The 12,735-nt window shown below is 46.3% G+C and overlaps 1 protein-coding gene across 1 annotated transcript in view; it reads right to left on the minus strand.

Annotated features, from left to right (window-relative positions):
• LOC142591473 (uncharacterized) overlaps positions 1-12,735 on the minus strand; it is a 46,355-nt gene that overhangs the window by 9,431 nt on the left and 24,189 nt on the right. Inside the window, exons 4-6 of the mRNA XM_075703801.1 lie at positions 11,227-11,389; positions 8,523-8,635; positions 4,690-4,852 (exon numbers count right to left, since the gene is read on the minus strand). Coding sequence (XP_075559916.1) covers positions 4,690-4,852; positions 8,523-8,635; positions 11,227-11,389 — 439 coding nt within the window. The remainder of the gene's footprint in view (positions 1-4,689; positions 4,853-8,522; positions 8,636-11,226; positions 11,390-12,735) is intronic.

A 12,735-nucleotide genomic window follows, 5' to 3' on the forward strand; every position in this document is an offset into this window, starting at 1 on the left:
CGTAAGTCTTGTGGAAGCCTAAGTGGCCAGCCGATGCGTCGTCGTGAAGCGCCTCTAATACTCGCAGGCGAAGGCATCGAGGTAGAACTGGGACCCATCGGTGACCTGTTGGGTGGTAAACGTAGCGGTGTAGCATGCCACCTTGAGGGCGGAATTGTCGAAGTTGGCGTCGCAAGCGGCTGTTGGGTGGTTCGGCGAACCCACTAAGGCGATCCATGAGAGCTCGACAATTGGAGTCGTCCCGCTGAAGCGACATGAAATGAGAGCGTGATGAAAGCGTAACTTGGTCCAGGGTCGTTATCGAGAGTTGGTGTGAGGCAGGCGTAGCATCAGAACGACGTGGTGGGGAAGACGACGGCGCGTTACCGGGAGAGAGTGAGAGTGGGCAGCGAGACATTGGGTCTGTATCATGACGGCTTTTTCCAGACTTGTACGTAATAGTAAAGTCATATTCCTGGTAGCGGAGTATCCAGCGTCCTAGGCGTCCTGACATGTTTTTCATTCATGACAGCCAACACAGAGCATGACGGTCGGTGACGATGGTGAAGTGGCGGCCGTAAAGGTATGGGCGAAATTTCTGAATCGACCAAATGATAGCCAGGCAGGCTTGCTCTGTAATGGCAGTGTTCCGCTCAGCTTGAGAAAGTGTTCGGCTGGCATATGCTATGACTTGCTCTTTAGAAGCTGCATTACGTTGCAGAAGTACTGCGCCATTACCTTGTGCGCTTGCGTCAGTATGGAGTATGGTGGGGGCTCGATTATCGAAGTGGCGAAGCACTGGTGCGGAAGTAAGATGCCGCGTAAGAGCTTGAAAAGCCGACTCGCAGTCGCTAGTCCATGTGAAAGAGGCACCGGTTACCAATAGCTTGTGTGGAAGAGCTGCTATTGCAGCGAAGTTGCGTATAAATCGACGAAAATATGACGTCATACCGAGGAAACTACGTAGATCTTTCTGTTGCTGGGAGAGAGGAAACTGGAGAACAGCACTAATCTTTTCGGGGTCTGGCTGGATGCCTTCCTTTGAGACGACGTGACCCAATACTTTTACAGTCTTGCTTGCAAATTTGCATTTTTTTCTATTGATCTGGAGACCAGCATTTGCAAGGCACTTGAGAACTTCGTCTAATCGATGATGACGTTGGTTGAAGTCAGACGAAAAGATGACAATATCGTCCAGATAACAGAGGCAGGTCCTCCATTTTAGACCACGAAGTACATTGTCTATCATGCGCTCAAATGTGGCGGGAGCGGTACAAAGGCCAAGAGGCATCACCTTAAATTCATAAAGTCCGTCTGGTGTAGCGAATGCGGTCTTTTCTTTGTCAGTCTCGTTCATCGGAATATGCCAATATCCTGATCGAAGATCCAAGCTGCAGAAATACTCCGCCCCTTGTAGTGTGTCCAAAGCGTCGTCAATTCGAGGTATTGGATATACGTCCTTGTGCGGGATCTTATTGAGCGCTCGATAATCGACTCAAAAGCGAACGAAGCCATCTTTTTTCTTTACCAGGACCACGGGAGAAGCCCATGGGCTAGATGAAGGTCGTATTATCTTCCGCGCAAGCATGTCAGCAACCTGTTCTTCAATGACCTTTCGTTCGCACGGCGATACACGATAGGGGCGTCGTCGTATTATAGCGGAACCATCGGTTTGGATGCAGCGTGTAGCCACAGGAGTTTGGCTCAACACAGGGGAAAAGCTATCGAAACACGATTTGTGCTTTGCCAAGACCACCATTAAGGCTTCGGACTGCGTGGCTGTTAGGTCAGAACCAAGAACGGTTGGAAGAAAGAAAGAATCATCCAAACCTGAAGTTGGTGCTGGCGATGAAAGAGGGCAAATCGTGACTATAAAGATAGGTTGAGTGTCGGCGAGGGTTGCCACAGTCATCCCTTTGGGCAGCATCACAGGATCTGGGGTCGTGTTGCAAGCAGACAGGAGGGTGCGGCCACGTGAAAACCGGACGAGACAGGTGGCAATGAGAATTCCGCGGGAAGAAGGGGCGACTAGGGCGTCTCCGTCGGTGATCTGACTGGACGTTACGGCTACAACGTCTTCGTGACCAGGACGCCGGACGTACTCTGCAGCGATGGCCAAGTTCACGCATGAAAGGGAAGACTCCGTAACAAGTGCAATCGCTGTATCCGTGATATGGACAACTTCCACTCTACATGAAATGATGGCTGAAGCAGAATGTAGAAATTCCCAACCCAGTATAAGTTCGTGGATACACGTTGGAAGGATGATAAATTCAATGTGGTGGCGTATGCCGTCGATGAGAACATGAGCAGTACACTGTCCGTCGGGGTGAATGAATGCATTATTAGCACCACGCAAAATAGGTCCAAAATAAGGCGTTTTTACTTCCGGATCCGGGAACACAGATCAATACGAAGAACAGAAACGGCGGCACCGATATGGATGAGAGCTGACGCGGGCACACCTTCGACAGTTACAGAAAGCATGTTAGCCGGAAGAACAGGACGAATTTTTGAAGACCGATAAGAAGCAGTTTCCCCTCCAAAAACTGCAACAGTTAGTTTTCCGAGTGCTGGTCGACAAGTTGGGAAGTGGGGCGAAGCGGTGATGTAGAGCGCCGGTAAGGCGAAGGAGAACGACGTCTGGCCGAACGGGAACTACGAGGCAGATTGGGAGCAGCTGGAGGAGACGGAAAACGGTGTTAAGGGAACGAGTACGATGCGAGATAGTAGGCGTCTGGTCGGCGAGTGCGGTCTCTCTCGTGCTCTGCATAGCCTCGTCTTTCACCCTGCTGGCGACGGCGGCAGAAGCGAAATATATGGCGGCATATACCACAGTAAAAACAAACAGGACGAGGTGGACGCCACTGAGGGTAGGATGGCGCCGGAAGTGCTCTGGTTCCCATCGAAGCCAAATGGTCATAGGCATAGACGTCAGTAGGCACGGAGGTCATGGTAGGGGTGGGTAGCGAAGCAACATCCGCGTAGGTAGGTGTGGGGCGCGCTACCGGAGCGAGATGCGTCGTGGGTGTAGTCATTGCTGTCAACTCTTGCTTTACGACATCGTGCAAGTCGAAGGTGGGGGTTGTGGTGCAGGCAGCAGGTGGACGCCTTAGGTCTTGTAGTTGAAGCTCTTCGCGGATGATGGTGCTGATAAGAACACGTAGATCTGGAGAATGGATAACCTATGGACCGCTGCTGTCATGTGAAAGACGAATAGACTGCAGCTCGTCTAGGTGTTGACACGTGGAAGTGATGTCTTGGACAGAAGCCGGATTTTGCACGATTAAGGCGTTGAACGCGACAGACCCAATGCCTTTTATGCTGTGGCGAACGCGTTCGGCTTCCGTCATGCTAGGATTCGCACGGCGGCACAGAGCCTAGACATCCTCTATGTATGAGGTGTAAGACTCTTGTGGAAGTTGGAGGCGCGTTCCCAGCATCTGTTTGGCGACTTCTGCACGGCCAGACAAGGAAGCGAAGATTTGCCGCAGCTTGGACGCAAACGTGGACCAATCCGCGATGTCGGATTCGTGGTTGAAATACCACGTCTTGGCAACACCGGTCAAGTAGAATGCGACGTGCCTCAATTTGTGGGTGTCGTTCCACTTGTTGCAAGAACTCACGCGGTCGTAGTGGTCGATCCAATCGTCGACGTCCTCACCGCGGAGTCCCACAAAGACAGGGGGATCGCGCTGAGGGCTCGTCACAGTCCAAGAGGACACCGCAGGCGGGGTTTTCTGTGTGGTAGGGTTAGAGGCACCGGAAGGGCCGGGGTAGGAAGTGTCCATCGTTGTAGGGGTAGCTGGGCGCAGGCGGCGACCGGAACGGAGCTCCAGGGAGGACGGGAACGCAAGAGGACGTCGGGGTCTTGACGCTCCTCCACCACTTTATAATACCGAGACCGATCAAGTTGTCCAGCGCTGTTTATTCCAAGAAAGGCCACCCCCCAGCTCATGCGCCAAGAAGTAGGACTATACATATATATATATATATATATATATATATATATATATATATATATATATATATATATATATATATATATATATATATATGTATTGAAGCGAACTCACGCGTTCATAGCATGCATAGCATGGCAGTAGGCTATAGTAATTAAGGCAATTTGTCGTTTACCCCATAAATAACTCATTAAGTAGGCTTAACCATCCAACTTCTTTAATTATTGACATGGGACACCGAGTGTGATATGCAGATTTGTAGAGCACTAGCTTCAGAAACCAGCTACCAAGTTGTTTCGTGTACGATACATCTCACGTAGTCCTTTTTTCCGGGTTTGGAAGAAAGCCCGCAAAATATGAAAAAAAGAACGACGTGACGGATATCTCGAAAATGGTGCTATTCGTTCCAAGTGTAGCCCTCCTCGCGAACTCCACGGCTATAATTTCTAAATTAAAGCATGCGTAATAAGCTAGGTAGTTCAAAAGTTCATTAGTTAATTTTTGTTATTAGTCGATTGTGCACTTCAATTTTTTTTGCAACTAGTTTCCTCCGCTTCGACTAGATCACCTCATGAACACCCTGTACATAAGCGTACGTGGCACTTATATTGTTATTTGAAGCCTATGCAGATTGCAAAATAGAAGTGTATTGTGATCTGTTCTCTATGTCGCATATTTCTACGTTTAAAATTCATTAGAGTACTACGCACGGGGCCACACGTGGAATATAAGTGAACTTCAAACTCACATAAGTGTGCCCATAGACCAACTTTTGCTTGATTTTTGGTGGAATTTTGTAGATAGTCGGCGGCAGTATTATGCATACGAAATTGGGCACTTCAGATGTGATCTCTTGTTCTTTAAAAGATATGTGCCCCAGGAACACCACAACATGAGGTCTGTAGATTTTTCTGAAAGAGGAAAAGCGTTTTCAACTTGTTAGTAATGTTCCATAGCAAGGGGATGCTTGTTATTAACTGCAATGAACTCAAATCATTGTGCGTGCCCCCTTCTCAACTACCCTATCTGTCAACGCCCTGTACATATGTAAGGTATAGGTATTTTCTTTTTAAGTGCAGCACACCAAAGAAAACGTGGCACGAATCCATCCGCCTAGTTTTTACGTGCCTGATCCCGGTATTTAGAAATACATCTGAAATTGAAGGCCATGATGGACTTGATCTAAATGACGCCTCACGTAAACACGCCCAGGGCGCTAATTACGTTTTCTTCGGCGTGTTAGCGACATGCCTTATTTATAGCACGTCAAGCATGGGCTTGAAATTAGCACGTACTTCTGAATACTGGGATAACTTTTGACACGCGGTGCTTCCCAAATTCGAAGCGTGGCACGTTTTCGCCGCTTCGCTATTTCAAGGGCGCCTACCTACCTCTTCCTAAGACCCGACGTTTATTGTCCGAGGCGTCTAAGCTGTTTTAATTACAGATGCATGGTTTGCTGCACGCATTTGAACACCTTCACACATGCGTGCCGGTCGGGCCGTATAGAGATACCGTTATCTATTCGCAACTTGTATTGGCGGCGAGGAGTTACGGAGTCGCCATCTATCGGAAGCGCCTCGCTGGCGTAGTATGAAGGATCAAGGGGCGTGCTCCTTATAGGTTTTGCTGTCAGCGCTCACTGAAAACACCACGCACGAGCTCTTCCAGAAATTTCTGTACGTACTTTGGAAACGAGAGAAGTTTTTTACTGTCTAAATAGTATACAAGCAACCATTGTTGCGTGGGCGCTATTAGAGCTGTTCAAAAATAATTTCATTGTAGAGACTTCGACGCCTACGGGGACTGTGATGTGCCTTTGCGACGATTCAATCTTCTTTTTTTCTTCTAAATTCTTCGACGTTTAAATATTATTTCTCGAGTTGCCTCGCACTCTATGTTTATCGGTGTTCTCAGCGTGCGATTTCGCGCTGCTGATTTTTTGTAATCCAGTGCATTAGTTCGTAACACAAACATGACCATAGCTCATGCTTTTCTTTAAATGTGCTCCTTACGGCTCCCTTTCCACTTCAGTGAACTTGTCAGTATCTATAGCATCAAAAAGTTCATAGACCAAACCGTCATGAAATTAGTCGGGCAGCAGACTCGAGCGAGCGTCTCAGTGCGCGTTTTCCGAACCTCGCAGACCCGGCGCCGTAGCAGAAATCTTCCTAGCGTCTGTGCTTGCTGCATATCCGAATTGTAGCCGACGACTGTTTGTCGGTTTTATGTTTCGCGAGTCAAGCTTCACGCAGCTTGTGCTGCGGCTACGTGTGAATAAGGCTGACACCGGGCTCCGTTGCGTACGTCCGGCACTGCGGCACCGAGCAGTAGTCTACCATGTTGCGCGCCTTCAAAGGCAGCCCCTACTTATTGTAGTGCTTTCAAGCGTTGTAAAGGACACACTCGAAGCGGGAAAATCTCGCCACTAAATGAGAACCGCAGCGTACGAGGGAATTTAAACTCTCGTTTTCAGCTTGCTTCGGCGCTCCCGAAGCAGCCGACGCGGCCGCTATGTCCACGCGATCCCTAATAGGACGTCACGCCGACGGTGGCGCCAGCTTTTCCAGTGGCGGAGCTCGAGTCCAATAGCGTAGTCTGGACTACGGGCACGGTCACCGCTATCTGGGGCACGGAAACGGCGCTCTCCCAATACCTGTAGCGCTACCTAGCGCAGCAGGATGCAAACACATCGTTGGTCCTGTATATGCACTGCCAGTCGGAGAAGGCTTTTACTCGCATGTCATTATTATTATTATTATTATTATTATTATTATTATTATTATTATTATTATTATTATTATGAGGGTACTGTCCGATCACAGGTGGAGCAGGACTACGAGAGGACCGGCTTTTATCGGCGCGTTCAGGCGCAACAGTACGGCCTACCGCCGTTACGGGGCGCATGACGTTCCTCAGCGCCCCCTTGAGCCCGCTTGGCCAGTTTCTCTACATTGGCAATAATGGTCGGGAAAGGCATGCAGTGCTTCCTCATGCACATGATCGGGCACATGCTCCAATAAATATGGCGAAGCAGTGCGGGGCTAAGTCAGCTTCTTTTTTTTCCGCAAACGAAGAAAGTGGGCAGTCTTTGTAAGCGGTGCGTTCACGCGCTCAGGCATCAAGATGTCTTGCGCACAGGACGGGCAAGACCAAGCGTATGTGAAGGTTTGGGGCGTGTCGTAACAATGCTATCTGCAAAATTCTGCTGCCATGTTAACCCTGCTACATGAGTCAAAGGGGTCTATGCATCGATGGAAAATTCCAAGCACACTCTTCCCTATTGAAGGACACCTGTCACGCACATTTCTTAACGCAATACTAAGCCTTTAGCTGAAGAGCGTGGTATGGAGGAACGAAGATCAAAATGCCTGCCTCATATCGAAACCAAACACGTGGCAAAACGTAAAGTTACAAGTTCCTTAGAAATAAATTTTGGCGTTGCATGTGTTGGTTTATTCTTGCAAATCGGTCACCGGAGGGCTTTCATCTTATTTTTTTAAGGAGAGGGATGAGGGGTTGGCGCTATAGTTATCCGATTTTGCGAACTCGTCAAGTTTTTTGTTTTTATGAGGGCAAATAATAATAAGATTTCAAACGTTAATTAGCAATTATATTCTGACGTCCTTGCTTAGTCTCTAACTTTGCCGTCCGCGCGGCACGTGAAGATGGAATTGCACCAAGTCACCCAATTGGCTAAGGTGTTCCTGGTACGGCAACGCACTCACACATCTCACAGCAAAGGCTATGCTCGCGTCCATCCTTTCATCGGACAAAGTCAACAGAAAGGTATTGCATCGCACTAGGCAAGGCCACGACGGTGAGTAGAGCAGCCCTATGTACCTGGCAGTGCGTGCTCTGAAGCAACTATGCCATTCGTACGTGCCACGGCAGACTGCGTCAAGTGAATTCAAAATTCAAACAGCACCGCACCGTTTCCGCGCTCTGTGCGGCCGTGACGGGGGCTGTTGACCCCCGACCACGCGGCGCGCTCTTCTCACTGGTGCCATTTTTTAGGCACTGAGACGCAGCATTCCCGCTGAGCACGCGCAATGAAGACAGTAGAGAGTTTTACCGTTTCTGTATACGTTTAACCGTTTCTACATTGACCTGTTCCCTCACCAGCAGCCAGATGCGCTACCCATTCGACCTTGGGCTATGAAGGGACGCACGTAGGCAGGAAAGCTGTTATATACATACCTACATAAACTGTCTACGCCGCAAAGTACCTGCCGTACCTTATAGTCGCATTAAATGGAGCATCGAGCGACCGAAACTGGACGGTCACTTTCATACCAAAGTGTCAATGTTTGACTATTTACGAGAAGCAGATTAGTCGCGCGGTTTGCGAGTCGCCAATGTGAATGAGCCGTGATTTTAGATTTTACGTTTAATTTGTATTAAGGCGTGTCGCTATTTTTATCCTGCCTTTGTCATTTTCGCTACGACAATTGAAAAAAAAAACATGCGGCTTGTGTTACCATGGCGACGACTTCTACAGCGCTATTGTATGTTGCGCAAGCATTTTCATTTTCTGAATACAACTTTCTTGCAGACCCTGTACGATTAAATGTTGCTTACTTGAAGTGCTGTGCCGCCTTCTCGCAGGCAACTTGCTTTTCCCCGTAGAAGCCGATGAAGGTGTATGACGCCACTTCCTTCTTAGCAGTCAGCTTGGATATGTGAGCTGCTCTCTGTGGAAAGGAAGCAGGAGGTCATTACGTAAACATCGCCGCAATCACAAACCGTTTTAAACAGCGCTGCTGCACCTGCAGCAACACCTGCTTTTAAACATGGCTATCTTGTTTTCAGACACGCGCTCATTACCAACGTAACACCCTCGAGAACTTGTGAAAAAAAATCAATCGTGTCACATAGCTTCTATCCAAATATTTTGCTCAGCATTCAGTCTACGCAAAAAAAAGGGTGACGATCATTTAAACGGAGAAATCGTTGCAGGTAAAAAGAAATTTGTTGTGACTGACCGCTCAAGGACTACCGCGTGAACTTGTAATACTTGGCACTGAAATTTTAGAAAATGTTCTTTAAAACTTGTGACGAATAAAAAAACGAATTGCATCACTTTTGCGTGTATACTTATTGCTATCTATTGAAATTTTGTGCTTTGCCACCCCCGTCAAGATGCACGCAATGAGAGGCATCGTAGTATGGGAGGCTCCGAAATATTTTCGACGAGTTGGAGTTCATAAGTGTGGCACTATTCTTAGAATAAGAGTGAAGTTTTAGATTTCAGGACAATGTATAGGCTGTAGCTGCGACCAAGAATCGATCGTGCGACGTTATGCGCCGTAGCAATATCTGAGAGCAAGCGAACCACGGTTACAACGTTTAATTATAATTGGCATGATAGATTTGCAACCCTTTCATCTGTGGTTTCACTACAATTTTTTTATTCCTCCAGTAGCAGTCTCTGCTAGTGCAGGTGTTCTCTCGGTGCTTTTTTTTCTTTTGTCTTCGATACGCTGTCTAGAAACGATCGCCATTGTGTCCGGTCAGGGTCCACACAGCTCAACTGCTGTCACTTTTGTAAGCGCAACTTTAGTAATGAAACGGAATATATTAACCACACTGAATATTGTTAAAACATTTACTAATGTTATAGTATATGCGCATTTTTTTCTCAAGATCCTTGACTTGTACTATTATGAGATCACACCTTTTATTTTGAAGAGTGCATCGCCCAGTCCTTTGTGTGTCCTGGCAGCTGAGGTGAAGTGCGTGTTAACTGTTCTGTAATCTTACAATGAACTGAATGACTTTCTGAAAACAGCCGCAGGCGGAGTAGGGAACACTTTGCAATTTTAATGAATTTAGTAGCTAGACAAGCCGAAATAATCTGTCGCTAGGTGGCTCACTACACGCCAAGATACTTAAATTATGTCCTCAAGAAGTCTTAGTATCATTTGATGATATCCTAATTTTGCGCTGAAATATCAAAAAGTGCTACAAGATCTCAATATGAAATACGGGAGGAGTGGTGTATCGCAAGCTATCACAAACATTAAATCTGGCAATGTAACTATTACTTTTAGCTTATCATGATAAGCGATGCCATACAAAGAACTCTGATCTAAAATTACTCAAGTCGTTCAGATTCTATCAATCAGGACTTTGAGCATTAGGATTAGACATCCCCTATAAGACGCCCCTGCTACGTAAATTACATTCCCAGACGTTGCTAAATGACTAGCCTTAAAAATTTGAAGGCGCTTATACTTCCATAGCTCCATATTTAATCAGATATGGCAATCGGATATTTTATGACTAGAAGATAAACTTGGAGCGTAGCTTCGTCGTAAACATCAAACACAATCGACAAGGCCCACAACAATTCATGCAATAATTAGTTAGGGATGTAGGATTTATAGTCACCAACTTAGATCTCATAAGAACTCAGCCTTTCGCATTCATGGTGCACTCTGCACATATATATACATAAGCAGCGAAACAACCAAATATGCAGGAACCGGCGTAAAATTCACCCCCACGATATCGATCAGGATGCTCGTGTAAAAGCTCTTTCTTTTGGATATTGTTTCGCATTCTAATAGAAGAACTTGTGTTATTTGCATCTTTGTTATTTGTATCTGTGCCATTTCAATTTGTATCGTGTTATTTGTGCCCGATTACCAATGAACAATAACGCCTCCCACAGATCTAACATACTGAAGAAGACAACACTAATAAAAGCGTTACTAAATTTTATGAAAGAGTTCAACATTGAGAAGGAAATATTCAATCTAGAAGAAGACCAGTTATGCAACTGGAAGGGCAAGTTGTTCTATTAGCCGAAAGTTTTCCATGGCAATATTCAGCTTTAGCACTTTTTGCGAGAGAACGCAGAGAAGCGATCCAAAATGATCACAGTCAGGTTCTTCGCAGCCAGAGTCATTTACTGCCCTTACCGTTTTAGTTTTCCCAATATCAGTGCATCTGCCTCAAATTTTCGGTCACATTGCCGTGTGCGGAAATATGACTCAGTTGTTGAATAAAACTGCAGTACAAGATTTCGCTTGGCTTAGAATTGAGTTTTTATAGCAGCCAATTGATGCATTTTTTTTCTATTTCTGACAATTGCCACGTCCTACGGCGCGCTACTAATCATAACAATGTCATTCCGTAGTGTTCGTACTCGCCGACTAATAGTCTTTAGTAACGTGATTGTCCCGTTACCGCGCTTTATTAAACCCACGTAAGCAGGATCCCTGCTTAAGATAAGTAGCCTATCGCCGTAAGAGCGAGGAAGAAAGAAGATGCTATGGACCTTCAAAGAAAGAAGGGCGTTTTCGAAATAGTCTGGTAAACCAGTAATCACTTTGTGCATATTCATTACGCCCCAGTGGTAGATATTGAAGTCCCATAGTTGTTTCTTTGCCCACTCTTTTGCGGTCGGCTTGTTAATGTGGGCCAGAAAGTCGTCGGTCTGCCTGAAAGCAAACGAGAAATAAAATTATTTGCATTGTTTTCCATACAAGTAAAGAATACAAGGTTATGAGATGAAGCAGTTGCAATTTAGTTCAAGCAATGTAGCCGTAGGCCTTCCTAAAATGACCGTTCTTTGCAAAAAACGAACAAAATAAAACTTAGTCAACACGCTGTCCTTTATAGCATACCCCCGCCTTGTCCTATTCAATAAAATCTGGCGGCTCCAATTTCTGGAAATACGGACTGTGATTGTAGCTAGAGTATATTCCAGCTCTGAGGGGGAGGGAGCGACACTACATTGCTCAATATACCGACAGCTTTTGAACGTCCGGAGAGTAAGATTTTCTGCAAGCACAATAAAGGATTCGTGAACGCAAGGCTCCTATGGCTTATTTAAACCACTCATTCTAGTTTTCCCAATATTTTGACGACTGAAGTCCTGAAGTGTGTGTATCGGTACACACATTAGCCTTTTAACTTGCCGATGACAATGACTGTTCTACTAGAACACGTGTCAATAGGCGCAGCCTCTGTGCAATGAACGAAGCCTACCCAGATCCATCTGACGAGCTTCATGTGATGCGAATATTTCGCATAGCGCTTAGATAAGTGCGATACATCAAAATGTAAAGCCTACAATTTCGTATATTTTCCTCTTGTGCAGCGTCTCACTGCCAGGAAAGTTTATGCTTATGTGCCGCATCTAAACAGCCCTGATTTCAGTCAAGATTTATAGTAATGTACTACACTGTTCACAAGCTGTGACGAAACGGAAAGAGCAGTTCAACAGGAGGCGCAGTGTGAGACGTCGACGCAGTGATGTCACGAGGACGAAGGCAATGTATCATGCGTGTTAAGCGAAGAATGGTGATGAGAGATGCATGGCTCCGATAGGTAATAGACGTTCATCAATAGATTTTAAGTGCTGCATACCCATTCTACCGTAGTGGTACATAGCTGTTGCGCAACATTGACCACGAATGGGCGCAGAAAGGGCTCATACATGGTGTACCCCATAACATGGCAAACCTAATAAACTCGAAGCCATCGTAAAGATTATGTTATACCACTAAGTGTTCTGTGCGCTTAAGGGATACCAATGAACCGACATACTACGTACAAGTCCTTTGTCTTGATTTACTGTTTCAACAAGCAGAACCTCGATGCACTCACGGGCAATTTTTGTGGGTCCCTCTACCAGAAAGTGGGTCAAGTAGGCAGACAGGGCTTCGCTGAGCCGTGAGAAATTCCACATCAGGCAAACCGAGAGATATTTCAATGAAACCTTAATGAAGCACAGCAGTGACGTACACAAGCGGAAGGTTGGGCTTCCTGCTTTTTATTAGCA

Source organism: Dermacentor variabilis, chromosome 8, assembly GCF_050947875.1.
Source record: "Dermacentor variabilis isolate Ectoservices chromosome 8, ASM5094787v1, whole genome shotgun sequence".
NCBI classification, from domain to species: Eukaryota; Metazoa; Arthropoda; class Arachnida; order Ixodida; family Ixodidae; genus Dermacentor; species Dermacentor variabilis.